At 33.6% G+C, this 24,126-nt stretch overlaps 4 protein-coding genes across 6 annotated transcripts in view; 1 reads left to right on the forward strand and 3 right to left on the reverse strand.

Moving 5' to 3' along the window:
- LOC110835194 (GTPase-activating Rap/Ran-GAP domain-like protein 3) overlaps positions 1–24,126 on the reverse strand; it is a 245,277-nt gene that overhangs the window by 193,908 nt on the left and 27,243 nt on the right. The window lies entirely within an intron of this gene.
- Positions 8,835–9,416, forward strand: LOC147875083 (putative gustatory receptor 2a). Its single transcript, XM_087356874.1, has one exon. The coding sequence runs from the start codon at positions 8,835–8,837 to the stop codon at positions 9,414–9,416; it is 582 nt and encodes a 193-aa protein (XP_087213000.1).
- On the reverse strand, positions 16,114–17,076 carry LOC147875084 (uncharacterized). Its single transcript, XM_087356897.1, has one exon. It carries the CDS (start codon positions 17,074–17,076, stop codon positions 16,375–16,377), a length of 702 nt encoding a protein of 233 aa, XP_087213023.1. The 3' UTR covers positions 16,114–16,374.
- LOC147875085 (putative gustatory receptor 2a) lies at positions 18,838–19,404 on the reverse strand. The gene has a single exon (XM_087356907.1). It carries the CDS (start codon positions 19,402–19,404, stop codon positions 18,838–18,840), a length of 567 nt encoding a protein of 188 aa, XP_087213033.1.

Genomic DNA, 24,126 nt, shown 5'->3' on the forward strand with positions numbered 1-24,126 from the left:
TACGTACGTCTCATATATTGAAGCTAAGTGAAATATATAACAGACTTTATGAGATGTGTTCTTTGTTAAATTCAATGTATGGATACATGCTTCTACAACAGTTCTCTGCATATATAATGTGTCTGGTTGTAGATGGGTATATTTTAGTTCGGCTTCTTATAGATCTTTACAAAGCAGACGACCCATTAATACCACGAGAAGGATATACAGCATTGCTGTTATGGAATGTGTCAAATGTGGTTAGACCTTTTGTGGTATGTTTATCCTGCCAAAGATTAAAAAATGAATACAAAAGAACTGTGTATTACGTACAAACAATAAAGTTACATCCGGATATGAGCAGGGAGATTTCAAACCAATTAAAATTGTTTGCTAATCAAATTAAACACTGCAAACTTGAATTTAGTGCTTGTGATTTCTTCGATATCAATTTGTCACTTTTCTGTAGTGTTATTTTAACGGCCACGACTTACATTACAGTGTTAGTTCTTCTGGAGAGTTAGTTTTATGCACGTTAAACAGCCATGCACGTGTAGATGTATGGAAGTGACCCCGCTTTGGAAGACCCAATTAACGTTGTAGTACATAAACTATTTGCAAAATATTCTTGTTCATTTCATATGCTGGCTAACTGAACAATTTCTACTGCATTAGACATTGTATATATATCTATGTATAACATATATATTTGTATAGATAATTACGACTGAATATAATACTTATATTATGCTATGTATAAACTGGGAAAAATAGATGTCAATAAAGTAATAAATAATATAAACGTGATTTTAGGATTCGTAAAATCGAAAATTTCTAAGCTTCTACATAATTATAAATGAACTGACTTCTGCTGATAGAGAAGCCCGTTACATATGGCGCTTACATCCCATACCTTTATCAGAAACATATAAAGTGATGAAGAAACAAATTATCATGAAAACTCAACTGTTGGAGTGCTATGTGGTCAATTTGAATTTTAACTGATGGAGGGAGGCATCGCTGCTTTCCCCAGCTTCATAGCCTAAATAAGTGACATAATCTTAAGGGTTGACGCTGACTGAATGATATCAAAGAATAAATTAACACAGACCCGAAAATAATTAGCAATACTAACATGGCGACGTAGAAAGCGATACCAACTTCAGAATTTTGTGTAGCAACAAATATTCCTAAAGTATTAAACATTTGTTGAGGTAAACGCCTATAATAGAACAACAAAATGACAACGGTGTGAAATTGATTGCTTAAACTAAAGAACCATTAGGACTAGGAAAGGGGAATTTGCTATGAAAACGTCAAACGTACGTGCTTAGAACTTTTTATTAAATACTTTTGTATTTCAAAATCATATTCTTAATAATGATACGACTCTGATACTGTATCTGAAAAATTACCTGTGTACCAACGTAAATTATATATACAGAGCATCATTAATTGTATACCCATTTCTCTGCAATTCCCAATAGCCTCACCACATAACAGATTGAAGCATTTGAAGAAAGATAGGTCTCGTAAGTGAAATTTGAAGTTTCCAAGGCTGCAAGAATGCAGATGGCTGTATTCTGAGTTTTCGTGTCATGTAGTCTGGTATACATTTACCGATCGACGTTTCACAGGTGTTTGCTGCCTCCATCATAAGTGAAGAAAATCAGAAGGCAGCCATCTTAAGTCTAGCAAGTTCTATAAAGAATGCTCTGTTTCGGAACCTCTTTTACAAAACATAAAATTATCAATATATTCCCGTTGTATTTATAAATAAAGGCAGTACTGAGTGTCGTAAACAGAAAGCCCCATGTTAGACAATTATATCTTAACTTTCTAAAACTGTTAACTGGTACGTCACACTCATCTATGTCTCAGTATATGAACTACAAAGTATGGTGTGCTAGAAGTTATACAGCAAATGTTTCATTGATGTTTGTTCATCTGAATACATACAGCAACACAATTAACTTTGCTTCACAGAAGTATCACTTAATGTTCAGATAAACCTATCATTTGAAACAAAAATATGAGGTACTGGAGCACTAATCCAATTACAGTACAGAGTACAGACAAGTTCATTGGAAATATTCCGCAGGCTGTAAATTCTATTTTATTATTCGCAAGCTGGTCTGAAAAGGATTCCAATTGTATCAATATATCTTCCTCCGTACAGTACATCAGTTCAAGATCTTGAACGTTGCTCAAGCATCTCTGGTGTTCATCGCTGGTCCATTGGCAGAAAACAGCAATAATCGACATTCGTATCAGTGATAATATGATCGATAAGATTAAAGTCACATTCACTATCGTAGAAGTTAGTACCTTGTCTGATGCAGAAGTATAAAAGCTGGAAATAGTTACATAATAGAGATTTATAATAAAATTTACTGTATATACTGACCAGTTAAATAGTATTATACATCCATGCATAGAGTTTATCAAACCACATATTTCATACAGTGCATTATAGTTAAGTCTAAATGTAAGAATTTCACTTGCAATTTCCGATATGTTGTGACTGAAGGGCAGCTCTGGAGTCAAAGATATTTGAAAGCTTCGACGCACAAAAACACTATGAAGCCGAAATTCAGATTGCGAAATACTTTCTGAAATACCCTGGCTAACTGGTTGCATTGGTATTTTAAATTCCCCACGATTATAAGAATCAACTTTGAAAACTGATCTGAGTTTGTCATTCAATGACACCAATCTTTCCTTCAGGATAACTAAAAGATTTAAATATTGCAAGTCATTAATCAACCACGTCACATGGGATAGTACCAGGATATATTCTGCAGGTCTACCCCCACTACGCCAGTGATGCTCAAAGTACAATGGTAAGATACACACTGCACAGCAAGTTAGTACTACTACAAGAAACAAATTATGTTTTCTGTAAACTTTGTCGTTCGACTTGAAGAGAAATGTATCGACGCTTGATAACCTCTTGATGATCTGCAACATTTTGGTACGGTTCTTCAACGCAAATAACACAGCCAATACGCCTGTACTTTGGATGAATGGCAAATGTATAACATTGGACAACAATTCTGAAATCGATGTTGGTGGTCTGACGAAATTGAAAGCTAATCTATATATAATACCTACAGTCTGAATTATCAATAATAAAGCTGACCAAATAACACGTCCGTAATTGGAATTCCAAGATATGTCGATATCTTCCTCATTATCCACAGGATGTCTCGCAAAAGAATAAGGCGCCAGCCCAAATAACTGAGCTACAATGTGCACGGGTCGGATTGCAAATTTTATATTTGTGATAACGTTTCCCATCCTGGGCATCTTGCGGCTGTCAAACACTGATCTAATAACTGCTCTTAAGAACTCAGTCTGTTTTATTGTAATCCTACATCTGTCTGTCTTTTATATATTTCAGATGTTTATTATAGAAGATTTCCGTCAGTTTTCTTCACACCTCTGTAGAGAATGAAGTCTACATGAGTTACAGCCGGCTACTGAGCGAAAAGAATAAAGTTATCATGAAAGTATGACTTCTTATATGACATGAAGGTCTATTGTGTAATAATTTTCAATATCAGCTCTTTACAAAATATACTACACCATACTGAAATACAAAAAGTTGGGACACGCTACGAAATGTCGCGTTACGGAGACTTGTATAATTTCAGTACACGTCTTAATTCGTGTACATAACGTACTGACATATTTACTACAGATATACACGGTTTCAATGCAGCTTGCATGTTCATTCGATTATTATGAATTGTCAGCAAGCATAAGATTTTAATGAGTTATTTACGAGTTCAGAAACCAATTTCATGAGTTTCGCTGTTCCATTGTCGGTTCGAAAGAAAAACTGGAATATAATGTTGTCAAATTAATAAATTGTGTCATGTATTATAGAAGATAGTGGTATGATATTGACAGATAATTTTACATTTATACTATAAATCTAAACTGACATATTCTAACAACGTAACTTCCCATATTCCTTGCGTGTCTATCTAACAAAATGTCAATTTCTAACACAAAACAAAAGATATATATGCATATAAAGAGAAAGGCAGGCGTCGTATTTCTACAAGCAGTCGTATTTTTGCCCTTATAAAATGAAATGCTCAAACTAGTCGGAAATTATAAATTATTTCCTAATCGTGCAAACAAATAAACTACAAAAAGGGCGTTACATTAAAAACAAAAAAAATCGAAATTACGTATTTGATATGAATTCATTTGGGTCAAGATCATGTTGAGTTGTAACAATAAGGCTAGTGTTAGCTCATTGTAAGGTAACACAAAAGCCACGATTCAGGCGAAATACTCTAAAATTGCCATTAACTTACAAGATGTGGAAGAAACGAGACTGCAGGAACGGTACGAGGGATGCGTTTAAAACTGTGCACTTTGTATCACGATTGTTTGGGCTAGCGCCTTATTCCTTCGTTACAAATCCACAGAAGAAAGAAGAAACAATTGACATATCATGGAAAACAAATTTAAAAAGTGTTATCTGGTCACTAATAATGCTCACTGTTCAACTGATTGGACTTATATATGCTATTTCTTCAAACTTTATTCATAATGCAGATTCTCTCTCAGAGTTGGTGGCTAGAACTCTGCAGTTCCCACTAATTAATTCTACCGGTTTGTTTGCATTAGCTCTTTCAGTGTCTATAAGGCCTAAAAAAATGCTGAAAATTGTAGAAACGTTGTGGAAAATGGAAAAGTATCATTCAAAAATTAATAACGTTTACTACAAGAAGCATAACGTAAGATTTACGATCTTAGCAACAATTAGTATAATATACCATATTACTGTTCACAGTGTTAATTCTTATTTTTACCCGCGTGGTCACATTAATTTCTACTACGGCGTGTCAATAATATTATGTGACCTTATATGGTTTGTAAATAATTTGCAGTATGTAAATACTGTCGAAGTACTTACACAAAATTTGATACTGATGAATAAAAATCTTCATAATGTTTTCGTTTCACCGTCTCGCAGTAGCCATTTATCCAGAAGATCAAGACTTTACAGTAGAAAAAAAGTATTTTGTTTGTCTATGGTAACAGAAGAATTGTATAATCGAGATCATTCTGCAATACTGAATTCACAAAAACCAGTAGGTTTTCGCAAAAATATTTCTAGTATCACTTCTACAGCTATAGCACAGATTATGGAATTAAGAGTTTGTTTTAATAACCTATACCAAGTCTGCCGTGTGATTAACTCAATGTATGGATTATCATTGCTAATGGACTTCATGGCGTATACAGTATGTCTCATTGGGGATGTTTATGTTATATGGTGCATATTAATTACGCCCTATAAGGGACATAAACTAATTTCAGTAACAAGAGCTACGACGGCATTGTTGTGGGTAATTGCAAGTTCATCGAATGTATTTTCCATAGCTTTCGCGAGTTTCAGAGCCAACAATGAATTCAAGAAAACATTACGTGAAGTTCAGAAACTGATTTTACGTACCCGTCTGAAGTCTGACGTTCAGGAGCAACTGAATTTATTTTCGATTCAACTTGTAAATAATAAAATTGAGTTTACAGCTTGCGGATTTTTCGACGTGAATTTCAAACTCTTGCGCACTCTAGTGTACGTAGTAACAACTTACATCATTTTACTAGTCCAAGTTACAAAGTTCAACTAATCTGACAGTGGCGGTAGAGGTTCTTCAAAATGGCCAGTGAGCACCCAACTTTCACCTGGATGTTATTAACATTCATATTCAGCACTACTTAAGATTGTGTTCCTTCACACATTAACCTAACCTCTCAGGATATTACAAACTCGTGTGTTATGTCTGTCTGCGACTGCATTGCTTAAGGAAATGCAAGGATATGTGGGTTAAGGACCTCTCTTGAGGGGACTTCACATTGTAATTTCCTTGGAATAATCAGAAATGATGTGGGAAAATAGTGCAAATTGCTGTTCTTCAGAAGAAATAAAAACCTGAACTTCCCTTAATTTCACATGTATGCATTCTGAGTTTACACTGTGTCAAAAATAACAGAATGAAGATGAGAAAATTAGAAGGCTAATATACGTTCGATTAGTAATACAAATTACAAGTATGTCGAAGTGCGCATATTTATATACAAAAAATTAAACAACAAACGTTAGATAAATTATTTTGAAAGTGTGCTAAAAATTCGGTAAATTCAGTTTTTGGAATTTCAGTTTTATTCGCATTTAAACTAAATGCGACATTATCAATTACAAATATTTATTATATTTTAAGCGGTTATAATTTTTCATTTAATGTACTCAGTCCTTTAAACAGCATTGAAATTGTTGTGTCGAAATTGGTTCTGACTTTCTACATATGTAGCAACGGTATTTAACATACCTGTATCCTGCCACTTGGTTAACTTGGAGTGTAATAAAGTGATTGACAACACTAATGCCTAACATATAATTTACATATGTAAGATGCATGGTTAAAATGATGGAAATTTTGTTACATTAGAGCTATTGTACAGTTTTTTAAAACATAATAGTTGTGAAATATATTTATGTCGTTAATGTTTCTTCATTTTAAGTGGCACCAGGAATAGAAAAAAATGGTACTGGAAACGTCTAAAAGTGATGCCATGTGTGAAACTTTCCATTTACATAATTTAAGTGTCGATCTTCCAGAAACTTTCTCTCTATCTAACTGCATTAACTAAATACCACTTAAGACGATTGGTGTCAAATACTGAATTCCACACAGATAATAAACAAGAAACGTCCATCAAAATAATTACGTTCTCCGATCATAGTACGGAAACAACTCCAATAACCATTCAAAATTAATTTGTTTTATTAAATGTATTATTGCTGTTTACAGAATCAATATTGTTCAAATATGACGTTAAGCTTTAAACGTCATGTGAGACCGCAATAATTTGTTCAAACATACGATGTCCATTACCAGCAATGCGCACTGGCTTTCACATTTATAAACAGCAGAATTCACATGCAGTAGCTCTGTAATACACAATGTGTCCCCACTAAGCTTAATTTCTAGCAGTCAATAATTTCTGGTAAATATTCAAACTATTTTGTAAACAGGGATATTTCTTTAATACTCATTGAATGTAAAGTCGCAGTGACCAGGTTCGATATTCGGCCTAATTTCCAACTATTTTGCCTGGTAACTTTTAATGGTAATCATCAGTTACTCCGGAAGTCAACTGGATACGGCCAGTCCTTCACACATCCTTTCCCATGCATCCTTCGTTACAGGTTACATATGATGCGTCCAAAAATATATGTATAAACACATTCGATTAATGAAATAAAGACGTTTCAATAAACTCAATCATTACATACGTCAGAATTGGTACTTCGTGAATTAGCTAATCTACTGTAGGCGTTCAAAATAAAGACTATTAGCTTCGTGGAACAGTTAACAACGGTGACAAATGACTGACAAGCGGCCACCTAAGTTTCTGTTTGTGTATACATCTTTTTGTGTCTCTGTATATGTATGTATATATATATTGTGTAAGACTTGAGGTTCTCACAGCGGTGAGTATGAAGATTTCCGTCTTCTGGGTTGTTGCGCTGTGTAGTCTGGTCGATGTTAACCAACGTTTCAGAGGTCATACTGCCTCCGTCATCAGGGCCATGATGACGGAGGCAGTATGACCTCTGAAACGTTGGTTAGCATCGACCAGACTACACAGCGCAACAACCCAGAAGACGGAAATCTTTATGTATATATTGCCTAAGCAGTACACAGCGTAATGTATGACTTTATAATGATGTAATGTGCCAAGTTTGTACTACATCTTTCAGTTTAGTTGTTACATTGAAGTCTAAATTGCTCATACATTAAAACCCATAAAAGTTTCATGGAACGGTAGGTACCGGGGAATCGAAAGAAGTAATCTTTCTGAAACGGACAGTCATTTATATACATAAGGTCGTTTCGCCCAGCTGACTTCCAATTAAGTAATGTGTCCCCTTCTACACTTGGTATAAATTGTGGGTACCGACGACACACAGTGAGTTTCAGTATTTTCTGCTTGTTACTACGTGTTACACGCCATCACTAACTGAGCAGTTGCATAATTCTATTACATTTTAAGGAGGACTGAATCACATCAAGAAACCTAAAATGAGTGGAACTCTTGTTCATGATAGCCACATTTTGCATGAGATGAGACCTCTTTATTATGTGGCAAAAGCATTGGGTATAGCACCATTTTCATTTAAGATGAACAAAGTGACAAATAAAGAAGTTGTTGACATTAGATTTATTTCAAATATCGGTGGATTTACAGTAAGTGCAGTGATATTTATCACACTGTTAACTGGTTTCATATCCTGTGCAGTCGAACCCGAATTTTCATTTAGAAGTGACCCAGGTGATGCGCTCTGCAATACTATTTCCGTACCCATAAACCTTATTAGCTCTTTACTTCTGGTGATCATGACTTCAACTATTCACAGATACAAGGCAGAAGAACTTGTGGATAAACTAAATGTTATAGATGAGGGATTATGTCAAATTCGCGGAGAATGTACTTATCTCAGAGATAAAAACAAAGTTCAACTTTATATACCGATACTGGCACTCACAACTTCGTTTATGTGTTATGATGCTTTCGTTTGGAGTAAACATCTTAACATAACGTTTTGCATAATTAAACGTTTTTCACATTTAATTACTTTAGTTGCAATAATGCACTTTTGCAAATTGGTACAGACAATTAGAAGCAGATTGTTTGGTATACACGAAATTTTATCTTTAATAATCTCTGGAAAATTATCACAAACCAGCTCTTCTTACATATTCAGTCATGAAAGTCGTAAAGCTATCAATAAAGCATGCACTTTCGGTTCTAATATAATGCAAATGACGAGTGTCGATGTCCTCAGTAATCCAATGTCGCTCAAAAATGTAACTGCTGATTTAAAAACGTTACCTGTCACTGACATGCAAACGATTTTGAACCTTAGAATAATTTACAATCACATATACGAGTGTGCAAAAATCATTAACTTCTTATTTGGAATTACTGTTTTGATAGATATGTCCCGTACATTCACAGGATTAACAGCAGGTGTGTATTCTGTTGTTATATTTTTCAATGAACCAATTGAAGATGTGACCAGTCTAAATTTTTCTGAATTTGTTATATCTCGTACGATATGGATAATTATCCTACTAGGAACAATAGTCTCCCTGACTGCAATTTGCGAAATGGCTGCCTCCAGTGCCAAAGGCGTTGGACACAAAGTGCAGACACTTCTCCTGGAGAATCCACTGAGAAACGACGTACTGGAACAACTGAAGCTGTTCTCTCAACAAATATCAAACGACAAAATTCAATTCACTGCGTCAGGATTATTCACTATAAATTTGTCACTATTCTGCACTTTTATGGCTTCAGTTACAACATACATAATAGTTTTATATCAGTTTAAGCCATACTGAGTCCTGTGCATTTAAATACAAGTTCAGTTTGCAAGGTATCTCTTGGATGCTATCCTGCTATTTTCATGCATATTCATTCAAAGAATGTATCTAACTGCAGTTGATATTCCGATTTAGACAAGTAATGGTAACTTATGGCGTCTGTAAACGGAGAACTAAGGTTAGTAATAATGGAAGCACTAGCAATTCATAGCATAATGTATCGTTGGCAAGAACTGCATCGATACACAAATAATGGTGCAGTTTGTATAAAACTTCTTCTTAGTTACAAACTTTTAAGGGAACCAGCAGAATTTATAAATTAAAGTATTTCCATCGCACTGAATATACACACATATAACAGATAAGTGTTGGTTTGTGATATTTCTTTTAGAATCAATATTTGGACTGCATGAAATTTTATTTTATTATTTAATTAAGAAACTATAAGTAATTACTTTAATTTGTATGTGTTGCATTGTCAGACTTTTCAATAAGAATGCATTTTTTAAATTATACTTTGAATTTTGCAGTCAATTTTAGCGGGTAATTTACATAACAGGATTTGAGTTTTTCACGATGGTGAGTCTTCTGGGTTGTAGAATCGTGTTGTCTTGTAGAAGTTCAGAGTTCCGTGTTGCCTCCAACATAAGGGCAATAAGTGATCCATGAAATCAAATTTCGTGTGATTAATTAAAGAACATTAATTTTCAAGTGAACTTCACGTACTTCGTACAATGTCTCAATAACAAACATTCTACGTGATCGTCACCCGAAGAAACTTACATGAAATAAATTACGAAATTTTTATGCCAGGCATAAAGCTGTTTAGTGACAACAAAACATCCATAGTGGTGCATATCTGTTTACGCAGCAACAAAGGCAACCAAGGACTTGTGTTTGGTGGTTCGCGGGATGGACATAGTTCTGAGATATCTGCTGTAGATCCCATTTGAAGTTAAAAACTGTGGGTTTTTTCAGTTTTAACAGAAAATATATTTTGCCGTGTAGACTCTTGATATTTGAAAATTAAAAAATACATGTCAAATCTTATTTTAAAGTGGCTACTTCATTGTATTTTAATTATAGTAAGAAGTGTGATTTAAAATCTCAAGGAACGTACCGCTAAGTTAACCAACTATTTGTAGCCTGAAGTTTATAAATCTTGAAATTATGTATAGGAAAATAAGGAGTACACTAAAAAAGAAAAGAATAGAAACCAGACATTAATTTTTCTTAAGTAAGCCTCCAGTACCCATTGGATATGAAGCTGGGTGGGTTTCAGAATGAAATAATATACTCAATTTAAATATATTCTAATATAATATTATATACTTAAACGAGTGATTTTGGCAGTTATCTATGAGATGAAGTGTAACTTATTAATTCCATTGATGAGTTTGTAGTTATATGTGATTAAATAAGTATCTATAAAATAAATAACATGTTTTGTCGCAATGTGTTAAGTTTTTAATACAAATTTGTCTTCCCATTTCCCATGTCTAATTTCGTTTCTTTTTATAGTCAGTAGGATAGTTCTAGTTTAGGAATATTATAGCAAGTTGGGCCTTAAGAACAGACTGCTGTTCTTATGGCAACAAAGTTTCAAATATGTAAAGCGGGTTAATGCAAAATACAAACAACAAATTATGATCAAGGCCGAAATGTTTAAAAATCGGTCCCTCTAATTTTTAATTACACGACTTATCCATAAATGCACAACAGATTAATTATTCTTTCCTTAAAAAATAAACTTCCTTATGTCATCCTTCATTTCTGCAACAACGATTACAACACTCTACGTGTGTGCTATATTTTACATGCATTTATCTTACTTAATGAGTGTACAAAAGCTGCTAAATACATAAGGAGAAACCAAGAAAAAACGGTAAAAATAATCTCGCCTCCTCGGAAATATGTACATTTGATACAACTTTGCTTTCGGTAAACGAGCTGTTTCCTGAATGAAGATATTTTTAAAGAGAGAGTCAGTTTCATGACACACGTAATGTATCTTTATTGTGCGCTCAAATACATAAATATAATAATAATTAAACTATTATTATTAAAGTAATTAAATCATGGTTATTGTTTATCTTAAAACAGCCTTAAATGTGCTTTATGGTATCTCACATTTTGAAGAAGGAAATCTATTTTCTTCTATGTATGATTTGAGGTTTTCACAGCGGTGAGTATGAAGATTTCTGTCGTCTGGGTTGTTGCGCTGATGACGGAGGCAGTATGACCTCTGAAGCTTTGGTAAACATCGACCAGACTACACGGCGCAACAATCCAGAAGACAGAAATCTTCTTATTTTCTTCTAGCAATCATTGTTAGCAAATGAAAACTTCGGTTTCCTGTGCTCCTCTCCTAATCCTGCATCTCCACGTGGCACAAGGACAGAGTGCGATGCGTTTTTTCGAAACGCGTGTATAGTAGCCATCACCAAACTGCGTGCTTCAAGGTTACGGTAAAATCTTACTACGCTGCAACACGAAGAGCGAAGCCCCGGGGAGTGAAGAGAGTCCGTAACTTGCAGCATAGCAAAGGTACCAACGCTGTGCTGGGGTATGATGGGGCGAAGTCCTTCTTTTGCCTTGAATCATTAAATTTGGTGATGGCTGCTTGACAATAAAGTTGACGCAGTTGACCGGGACCAAAACTGTTTGCTAAATTATATTTCACAGTGTGGCAGAAATTCATTATATTCGTTACCACTCCATTTAAATCTGTTAAATTTGTTGAAATGTGCTTTGCTTTTTAAACTAAGTAGTAGTACAGTTAAGCCATCAATCAGTTTGTTTCAGAATGTAGTGATATAGTAATTAATATCAAACCAGGCAATAAATTACTTTAATTGAACTGAATTAGAACTATGAGATATGTTAAAGCAGATGCCATAAACGTGCCAAAAAATTTCATATCCACGACAAAAAACAAAAACGCTGTGAATTTAATCCTGTTATTAGACATTTGATTGGAGAATAACTGTAACTCTTGCAGTAAATCTTTATTTATGGGATGTACCAGCAGACGTTTTTCGATAATATTACATATTTTTCTGCATTCTAAAGTGGTGAGGTGACAAGTAAGTGATACATACAATATCGTGCTAAACATAATTATATTCCCACCAACACAGGATATGATAATTGCTTCATCATTGGCATCATTCAGATTTTCAGTATACTTGTGAACATTCATAATTACAAGATAAATAGTCGATATTAACGCTGAGCAATCACTTATATATTCAAGTAAAATTGGAATCCCATATATGGAGTTGACTAATAACACAGAATCATAAACTTCACTAAATATTTTCCTACAAAATATAATATTACGCAACTCAGTGTGTTTGCACGGGAATAAATTAATAAAATAAGGTAAGCTAATTTTACCAGGTAATGGTTCTATACTATTATTCATATTCATTTGTGGGGCTATCAAATTTCTTGAAACTTCTATTCTAGTTAATTTTATATTATTCTCGTCACACATTCTATGGTTACCTATATAATCTTCTGCTACATACTCTGAAATAATTTTAACTATTTCTTCTAAAGAGAATTTAATACAGTTTACAAATTTGCAGAACTGCATCACAACAACAACGCCCAGAAATTTAGCAACATTTGCACTGACACAGTACAGTAAGGGCGCACTTTTTCCCCAAAACGAAACTGTGTAACACAGGAATAAAAAAATTACGAAAAGAGCCATGGACATTAAGCAGGAAAACCTCTTCACTATATTCTCATTCCCACACCCCGAGTGATTTAGTATTTCCTCATTAATCCACATTAATTTAGTTATTAGTTTCGACAGTTTCTGTCTGTTGATGGTAGCGTTCAATATTATTGAAGATAAGGCCATTGCGAACATCGCTGGTATGTACAATATCTTGATCACAAAATCTCCAGGGTCGCTGATTGCGTCGTACGGCTGTATTAAGGCAGTCAAGAAACCTCCCACGATCAAGCAACACATTGCAATGGAACACACAATGCCTGTAATGTTGGCAGATATCGTAATGTCTACAGATTCATCAGCAGTTAAACAGTCTTTGTTAAATGAAATTGGAAACAATCCTGTTAGTTTTGACACACACAAAATATTCTTCATTTCTTGTAAAACGTGAGATCTTTCACTGTACCTTTTCCGCATTTTGTTAGAACACATATCAAAGGTACGGCTGACTGAAAATTTTTCAAACAAATATGACCACTAACATATTCTACCGCCTTGCGAGCAATATCTTCCAGTGAATATCGTTGTTATTTTAGAATGCAAGTTACATTTAGCTGTGTACGTGTTCATTATTTATAAGTCGTAAGGGAATACAAGCTATCAATTACTTAAAACCACTTATGCAATTAGAAATATTTTAATAGTCAGTAATGTTGGCCCGATATAGATCACACTTTAAAGTATTTGTATTAATAATTTATTACTCACTCATATCTCTTTATTTTTATCAATTCTTTTCTTGTTGTCCTGGTGTTTTATGGAGTTTAAAGGCTCCAGTCTTTCAAGATAGAGATTAACTCAATCAGGGGGACCAATAAAATATGGTAGCTCTACATTCGGGAGGTCCTGGCTTCAAATCTCGGCCCTGAGACCTGTTTTCCTGACGGAGCCGTTAATTGCTTTCCCCAGTCCCTTCAAAAAAATCTTAAATTAAGCCGCGACTGCTTGCTTTCATATCCTTATTTTTTATTATTCATTTATTTAGTGTTCTGTCTGAGGACAGGTCCATATGAACAGGATCCTTCCATCCTTTTCTCGGACTGGGACCTGTTCATATACGTTCTTGGCAGATGATCCAGAAGTGGTTTGCCATTGCCTTCTTCTGTGTGTGAATGGAGTAATTGTTGGGATGCCACGGAGAAACCGGGGAAGCCTCCGGAGGAAAACTCCGTGTTGCCTAGACCACGGCCTTGCCCAACACAAGTTATAAATGCATTAATCATCCTTTTATTCAAAGCTATATAGTCTCAGCTACTAACAGTGCTGTTAAATAAATCACAGATAAACAAATGCATCTTCATGTGAGAAACAACATTTTATAGTGGTTTATTGAAACACACTACAGAAAAAATAACACTTGAAACGACAACAATTCAGACAATATTTGAAAAAAAAATATTAGTGAATTAATATTATAAACACTGAACTGATTATTGTACTAAAACTACAGATAAATATATTCAAACATTTCTACTACACACTATTATTCTTCAAAAGTCATTTAAAGCCCATTCATTTGTAAGAATAAAAAATTGTGCCATGATGTGAATGTCAGAATTTGCATCATTTCACAGTACACGTGTATCCCTATAACATCACTAAATCTGCAATTATATAAATGAACCCTTTAAATGCTGAGTTAAGTAACTGCCGTGGCAGTGCTTGTTGCCGTTAGGATTAAAACTTTCGGTTGGAAGCAGTAGCATTTAATAACAATCCTGTCACAAAATTTCAAAAGGCAATAAAACTCTGAAGTGAAGACAGCATAAAATTTCAAAATTACGAAAGTCTCCTCCTCACTTAAAGGGTAAATTAGAGTTTTCCTTGAAACGGTTAAACTCAAATATATTTACAAATTATTTGCAAGTTACAAACGTTAAACTCAAAATTACAAGAAGAAATAACATACATTAAAGATATAAATTAAGTTTCTAATAAAAATGCGTACTCTCTCTTTTCCAAAACTCAATAGATGACAGAGAACACACATACTGACAATATATGGAAGAAGCATAATATATGTTTTCAACAGAAATTGTTTTACGCATCATCTGAAAATAATCAATATACATATAAAACAAAAGTATTTTATTATTCTTATTACTATAACACGTTAAATACATTTATTTCCTGATACATCGAACGTTTAAACAATTTAATCTTATAATACGTTATACACATGACTTATATATGCTATTCCTTATTTCCACAGAACATAAAATAACTCCACTGACCACACAATTAGTATGTACTCCTGTATTGTATTTATAAATTACAAAGATTTGTCATAGGAGAATACAGTGCTTCTCAGACATATTCCTAACGTGCATTGTCACATACCACAAATAACACAAATAAGACCTAGAAAATCAACATCTAAAAAATTAAACAAATTTCACGCCTCAGTGCAGGTTATTAATTTATTTAAGCAAATTATTAATGTATGATCGCCTTGTTAATAAATAACATAATTTTGACGTAAACATATTTAAAAAATTACAGAAACAACACGGAACGACAAACTCAATCACACAGTAGACTCCAAATTCTTCAGGGGCGGAGTAACCGGGGTCTATCTGGTTTAAACAAAAGTTAAATATTAATTTAGAAAATCTATTAGAACATTTAAAAAGAAAGGAACAAAGGAACAACGGCGACATATTATTACACGTATTACCAGAAATACGTTGTTGCTAAAACCTGAAATTTAAGAAAATAGAACGTTATGTATATTCGTATGAAGCCGGTATATGTTTGTTTATTAACACTGTTATGGTAATTTCCTAATACTTTAATACATTTTATATAACTCTTTCTGTTAAATTTGCTTGTTTCTCTTTCAATTTTAGGGATTAACCGGGGATTTAATTATCTGAGAAAATACACTTCCCAACCAATCCGGGCAATTTGGAGTCTATTGTAATCCCTATTCCATATTACAATGTTTTCATAAAATTTCCTCCCGCTTCTCAGTTGCCAACACAATATACCACATAACAAAATTCCGTAAATTTGGAGATAGTAAATCCAATTCAATGATTGTTCTGTAAACTGAGACGATTGCTACAATCGTTGACATAGGAGTCCTGAGTTAAAACAGAACGTTTAAAGGTATGCTGTAATGAAAGAATTGTGCTTACTGAGGTTCAGCTACTGAAGTTCTAAATGAAGTTTAAGAGATAATTTATAAAGCTAAAACTTTATTACTCTTTATACTACGAAAATACTTCATTTTATTTGTGCTAGAAGTATAATATAAGTTATGGAAGATGCAAAGATCGTGCAAAGAAATGAAATATCCAAATTGAATAACCAGAAAGCCGTGAATTGAATATCATTGTTCGATATCTGTTGATAAAAAAGTTTCAATTGCTGTACAGTATCGCTTCTCAGAGGATATTTTAACAAAATCTTCTGTACATAAATTCCAAGTTCCTTCGACTCCAAGACGGTCACATGACACGACAAAATAGTCGTTACTAGTATTCCCAAAGACAGAACTATCCTGCTAATTAAATGTACAATCAACAGAGTTGCGTTTGCGAAATGTGGAGAATTATTCTCTTTGATAAGATGCATTATACCATTAACACCAGTAATTAATTCTATAAAAATCTGCATAATCAAAAACATAACTAAGAACCCATATATAGAATTCACGAATCCCACAGCATCGCAAAGAAGACTGTACACTCGTCTGAGACGAGCAAAATTCTTGGCATTACATGAGAATAAATCAACAGTATTTGCTTCTGACAAATGAAATATTTTGTAAGCCAGTAGTTTTTTATTCGAAACCAATTCGGGACTTATTCTGGTCACACCAGTTGACAATTTACTGTTAAAAGCTTCGCGTGTGGAACCTGGCAGCTCACTCTCACCTTCAGAACAACTGTCATTAAAAACAGCTGAAACAACGCGTCCTAACATTTTTAATCTTACGCGTATAAATCTTGTTAATTGACAATGCTGAGTCATCAATACGAACTGTAGTATCTCACAGAGACGCATCTGAATTTTACATAAAATAATTACATCTCCCATGAAAGAACAAACGTCATAAATTAAGCAAGGTAAGAAAACTGCGATCAATACAGCTATTTCAAAATAGGAGCTATATTTCTTAGATTTAATTTTGCTGTATTCTTGTCCTTTCATGTACGACATAACTTTATCTATTTCTGATATTTTGCTAAGAAATTGTTCTATTTTATATTTATTGACTGTACCATTCATTACAATCATCAAGATAGATACCATGTAAAACATAGGTAAACAAAATGCTTTGTTAATAATATCTGAAGTACTAAAGTTGAACGTCATTACATTCATTATAATTGTATCAATGAGACCACCTACCATAGCACATAACAGGATAAGAGTCCAAATAACAGTGAGTGTGTTTGATTTGAAGTCAGTGTCTATAAATCCTTCACCAGTCAACGGATTTATGCGGATTGAGTACGGAGCCAAACCAAGAAACTTACAAACATTGTGCAAAGGTCTGGCGTCATTATAAATTGTATTTAGTTGCATTCCCCACATGTTTCAAATAAACGCTCTTCAGGATGTCAGTTCCACCTCCGTTGCTAGCAAAGCGACAAGTTAATCCTTCGTCTGAGTCAATGACTAGTAACATGAGACTTTCATCTGCTGAAGCATTTATACACTCTATAGGCATTAAATTATATTTTATACAAACATACGCTCCATAACACACAAGAATACAATGAATCAATCTAACTGATTGGATGAATATTTTACAGCAATTTTGTCCATTTTGCATTAGAGAGACCCTTATATACTTAAAATCTATTACATCAAGCTATGTTATGTGAAACTGTTTGTTTATCTATTTGTGTGCTTGTTAAAACAACAATATTTTTAAATTTTCGAAGAATGAGGAATTCACATGATAAAATAGACATGCACGCATTCCTTACACGCGAAACAAATTCCAATCATGGTTCTTCCAGCACATATTCGTTTGCATACATCAACCATGTATTACTAAATTTCCCAGTAAAATTCTCGCTACTGTGTTTATTCTTTAGTAAACAATATCCATACTCCATGCACAATACTTTATCGATTTCATTAGAGTAACGTTCATATGTAAGCCTGATGGTTTCACTGAATGGTCTCTGAATCGACACCCGATTATTACCAGCTCGACTACTATTATCATAGTTTCTATGTCCATTTCGATAGTGAAACAGAAGCTAAACTACAATGATTACTACTAAAACAGGAATCCGATATACAACATAATATTAAATTATTGACAGAATTATTGATAAAAATGTTTTCTATTTAATAACCCAATTAAGTATTAGAATCCATATTGCATATAAGTACTTGGGTATGAAGAGAAGTACAATCTAATACGAATGCAACAAGGCAAATATTTGCCTATATCAAATTTCTTTATCACATAGCCAAAGACATTTTTCTATAATCATTTTACCCATACAATTTGACCCTAAGACGTACATGAAGTCAAATATACCCTTTACATTGTTCCCATTTAAGGATTCAGAATCATGTAGTTAAAACAGCGGTGTTCAATCAATAACCACGATATTGTATCTAATCCTAAGACACTCCATGCAACGTGTGATAGCAGTTAGGAACATTCATCTAAATAAACTACACACGTCGCTCAAGGCACAAACTGCATTTACACAACACTCACTCTGACTTAAACTGAATCAAGACTACTATATACGTTGTGACTGAAGTCAAAAAAGTGCAGAGTAGTGACAAATTTATGACGAAGAACCCTGCAGCCGTGAATTTAATTTTATTGTTTGATATTTGATGAGAGAACAGTTTCAGTTGTTCCAGTACGTCACTTCTCAGAGGATTCTCCAGGAGAAGTGTCTGCACTTTGTGTCCAACGCCTTTGGCACTGGAGGCAGCCATTTCGCAAACAACAGTCAAAGAGACCATTGTCCCTAGTAAAATAATTGTCCATATTATGCGGGACATAGCAATTCCTATTTCAGTGGGCTCACTGAACAATCTACCAACAGAATATAAAGCTGATATAAGCCCTGTTGTTACACGGGACATTCCTATTAAAATAGGCAATCCGAACATAAAGTTAATAATTCTGACACACTCGTATATGTGATTATAAATTTTTCTAAGGTTCAAAATTGTTTGCATTTCAGTGATACGTGACATTTTTAAATCAGCAGGTACATTTTTGAACTTCACCGGATTACCGAGGCAATTGACACTTGTCACTTGCATTATATTAGTACTGAGTCTATATGCTTTATTGATAACATTCCTTTCATCAGCTCTGAATACACAGGAAGTTTCGATCTGTGTTAATTTTCCACATAACATTGAAGATAAGACTTTATGCACAGCAGTCAATCTAATTCTAATTATCTGAATCACTTTGCAATATTGCATTACTGCAACTAAAGTAATTACATGAGAAAACCGCTCTATTACACAATATATTACATTTAATCTATTGGTCCACACAATTGCGTCGAATGATATAAGAGAGATTGCCAATGCCAATATCAGCATATAAAGCTGGAAATTCGTTTTGTCTTTATGCTTAATACATCCTCGTCTAAGACGAAATAAATTATCATCAATCAATGTCAATCTGTTCACAAGTTCTTCCAGCTTATATCTATTCACAGTTGCGTTCATAATCACTAAAGTTAAAGAACCAATAAAATTGAGAGGCACATAAATAGCATGGCAAAATTTATCACCTGGATCAATGCCATGTGAAAATTCTAGTTGGACTGTAGCAAATACAAAGCCAGCGAGCAAGGTAATAAATACAACTGCACTTACTGCAAATCCACCTATATTTTAAATAAATGTAATGTCAATAATTCCTTCATTCCTCACTTGGTTGGAGTTAATTAAATATGGTGCTAGTCCCAAAGCTTTTGCTACATAATAAAGAGGCTTCATTTCATTTATAAAGTTGGCAAAATGTACATGAGATTTACTCATTTTAACGTTCTTTCAAAAATTGCATTCAATGCTAAATTATGTCAGACTGCAGATATTTATGTGAAACCTTTAGCTGGTATATAGGTTTACTTTTTAACGGTAGCAAATACGAGTTCCTTCCTACAGTCTACCTCACTGTGCGTCTCCTTAGCTGAAACTTAGCGAAATTTGAAACTGAATTGAAGTAATGTACATGCTATTGAATTGATATCCAAAATACTCGAAATATGCTGCTGCACATAATTGACTGTCCCACTTAGAACGATTATTTCTTTCAAGTCCAAAGCATATGTCATTCGACGTTAATTTTGTTGATTACGTCGTATAGATAATTCATGACACAACGCAATAATCACAGAGAACTTGTTCGCGAAATAAGGCGTTCAATAATTTTCCTAATACCTCTGCAATAATTTGATACATTGCATCAGAAAGAACAAATTCATTACGCTAAGTGAAGAATATTCCAAGGGACATATATACAGAACGCCATAAATATATGACATACTAATTAATCTTAAAAACTTCCTTCAAATATAGATTTTTATTTGTTATCTACACGAATGTACTTCCTGCCTGAAAACTATGTAAGAATAACGAAAGGAATTACAGATATTAAATATTCTCATGTCATTAATGAAACATAATATAAACTGATGGGGGTTATAAAAGTTTTTTAATATTAATAAGGAAAATTATAAATGTATTTAATTCACTTTGTGATCAATGTTTGTGCGTAAGTGGAATTTAATACAAATTTTAAACATGATAGACAGAACCAAAATTTGTTCATGATTGCTATAAATGTAATTTGTAACTGGAGACCCATTTTATACAAAAACTTCTCGTGGGATAAAGCGAGACGAGAATGAGGCAGGCCACTCATATGAATTCATAGTCAACTTCAATAATGCGTGGAACTCTAACATTACACGTATCCACAGCATGGAGTGGAGCACAAAGAAAACTTCATGTTCAGACATACATTCTAACGAGCAAGAAGACACTCTATACTAAATTAGTAAATCGTTGCATGGCACATCTTAGAAAATACGTATTTAAAACGTTATTCATTTTATAACATTTATCTATCAAGTTTTTAAAGTTCATTTCGTACCGGAATACACATAATAGCCTAATGCATTCTTTGCAACGTGCATTTATAGAAATTACATCCGCCTTATTCGATAGTTCCTACCTTCACCACCAGATTTCAACACTTCAATGTCTACCTCACAAATTTATTCATCCATCATTCTATCGTCAAGGCTCGTGGAATATTCAAAAGCAAGATTTTGAGATCGTTCAGAATAGCACAACCTACACATCAAATTTCATCCAAATCCGTCCAGTGGTTCTCGAGTTGAATCTACTGGACAGACAGACGGATGGACGGAAAGACACAACTAAACCATAATAAATTCTAGCTATGCACGTCGTTCAAAGAAGGCAATAAATAAAAAAAATTATATTAACATGTTCATATCATATATCTGATGTACAATATGTTGTGATTCTAACTTTTTAAGCCACAAGATATTTGTTAGTGCTGTAATTAAATTTACCCAATTATTTTTTAAAATAAGCTTACATTTACTATACACCCTGCAAACTTTAATGTATTACTTCTTAAATAATATGCATACACATGCGGTACAGTTACGCTGACAGCAACGGGCAATATCGAATTTTGCATCTTACACTTGCTGACAGATATCTAATTGAGTACAGTATTCACCATAAATAATGAATTAAGATGGATGTAGTACATGCTTACAGAAGTGAGTTTTGACAGAGCAAATATTTACTTATATCATCAAATTTAACGTCCACGTGGAAGGTACAACGATAAAGAACCCAAGTGCTCTGAAGGTAAACACCATTTTCTTCACCCGGAAGTTACAACGGTAATATTTCTAAGCGGTATCGTGTACCCTGAAAACTAATGTAACTACAAACAAACTATTATTATTTTCATGTTATTATCATAATCAACTAAAAAGCATCACTTTTAAAGCATTATTTATAAAGAATAGCTCTTGCATTTTTATTCCTTAAGGACTTATATAAATATATGAAATTTTAACTGATATTTTCTTTTAATTTAGCCTGAACTGTATCAAAATAATGACATATGTTACAGATGACGCTATAAAAGCGTATAAAAGTGACAAATTTACAGAAAAAAATCCGAAAGCTGTAAAATGAATGCTATTCTCACTCACTTGAGTGGAGAACTGCTGTAACTGCAGCAGAACATCAGATCTTATTGGATGAAGCAATTGCAATTTTTGTAAGTTATTCACAAGTATTTTTGACTCTTCCTTTACCATGTGACAAGATCCTGAAATTGCAATTGTCTTACCAACTGATATAAATATCCATAATATGTGAGTTGCTATATAATATCCTACATTTGACAATTTCTTCTCTAATTGATCGAAATTTGTAAAATTATCAAGAAAAGTAAAGTATGTGTTTGATACTGTTGACACAAAGCAATGCATTAAAGTCAAAATAATGCTGATACCGTAAACTGAATTAGCAAGAATTGTAGCTTCATAGATATGATTGTAAGTTATTCTTAAATTCAGTATGTATGAAACTCCATCAAATTGCGTATTTTGATGCAGAAAGCCCGAAAGTTTACCATCAGAAACAGGTAACACTGTTAACGTTCTAATATTGCCTTCCTTAAATACACCAAAAATATCTGTTAAACCACATCCTTGCTTTACTTCAGACAGACCCCGGCGACAGAATGGTTTCTCTGTTTCTCTGTGTGAGGGGTACTTGTGTCTCATTACACTGTTTGACTGACAAGAGAAAGTAGATAAAACTTTCCGATTAAGAAGCGACAGCCTGTGTTTGAAGAATCTCATCGCCCAGAGAAACTGAATTACAGTTGTAAGATTTACCACAATGCTAAACCGACTCATACCTTCATATATATGCGATGAATATCGACCAAAAAAGTATGAATCGTAACACAAAAAGGGAACCAAAATGCCAAATATAATTATTAACTCAAGAAGCATACGACGGCGACTATTCTGATAAATTTTAAGTTCCTTTCCTTGAACAAGTATTTTATCAATAGTGAAAAGTTTCATCACAAGTTTCATCATCTGCTTCCGGTTAACAACTGACATCAATATTATATCCATCAAACTTGTGATAAAGTTTGCTGGTGATGAAAACATGTGACTAACAACTTGTCCTGGGTTCGTCGATAATTTTGTCTGTACATCTTGCACACACATGACAAACCCCACCGTTATTCCACAAAATATTACCACTGTATAAATATTTTGAACAAAATTAAAGACACCTGATGAACGCAAAACATTTTCACCTGTTCTTGAATTAAAATACACAGAAAAGGACGCCAACCCCACAAACTTCGATAAGTAATATAACGGTTTCAGAGTGTATAAAACATCCATGTTGCGTCCGTTGTAATTTTTGAGATTGGATTCCTTTAGCTTTATATACCGCCATAGCAGCAAAACACTCAAATCTGATAATTCAAATAAATTTTCATCTTTTAAACTTTTCAGTGTCTTACTTATATCAACAGAAACACAAATGAATTTAACAATAGCATTTATATTTTGTAGGGTTCCTGGTTAATCATGCATGTCAGAATAATACCATGCTTCACTTCACAACAAAGAGATGTGACAGTTCATGTGTGAATATGTGTTATGAAAATTCTTACAATTTACCTATTCTATTTAAAGCGGAGAGACACAAAGAGATATAAAGTTGTTAAAGTAAGTGCTACTTCCATTATCTCACTGACTACAATGAAGTCAAAATAATAATTCTCACTTCGAAAACAGTAGAAAAATCCAGACCGTAAAATCTGTGTAGTAACATTCAAGCTCTTTACATATTTTCCAGCTGAAATGCCGGTTTCTCGTCAAGATTTTCTGGGAATAAACTATACTATCTTTATGTACCTTTGTTTTTATGAGAATCATA

The sequence above is a fragment of the Zootermopsis nevadensis genome, unplaced genomic scaffold (genome assembly GCF_977971745.1).
Source record: "Zootermopsis nevadensis isolate Lab colony 2312 unplaced genomic scaffold, Znev_1.0 Znev_ptg000002l, whole genome shotgun sequence".
Taxonomy (NCBI): domain Eukaryota; kingdom Metazoa; phylum Arthropoda; class Insecta; order Blattodea; family Termopsidae; genus Zootermopsis; species Zootermopsis nevadensis.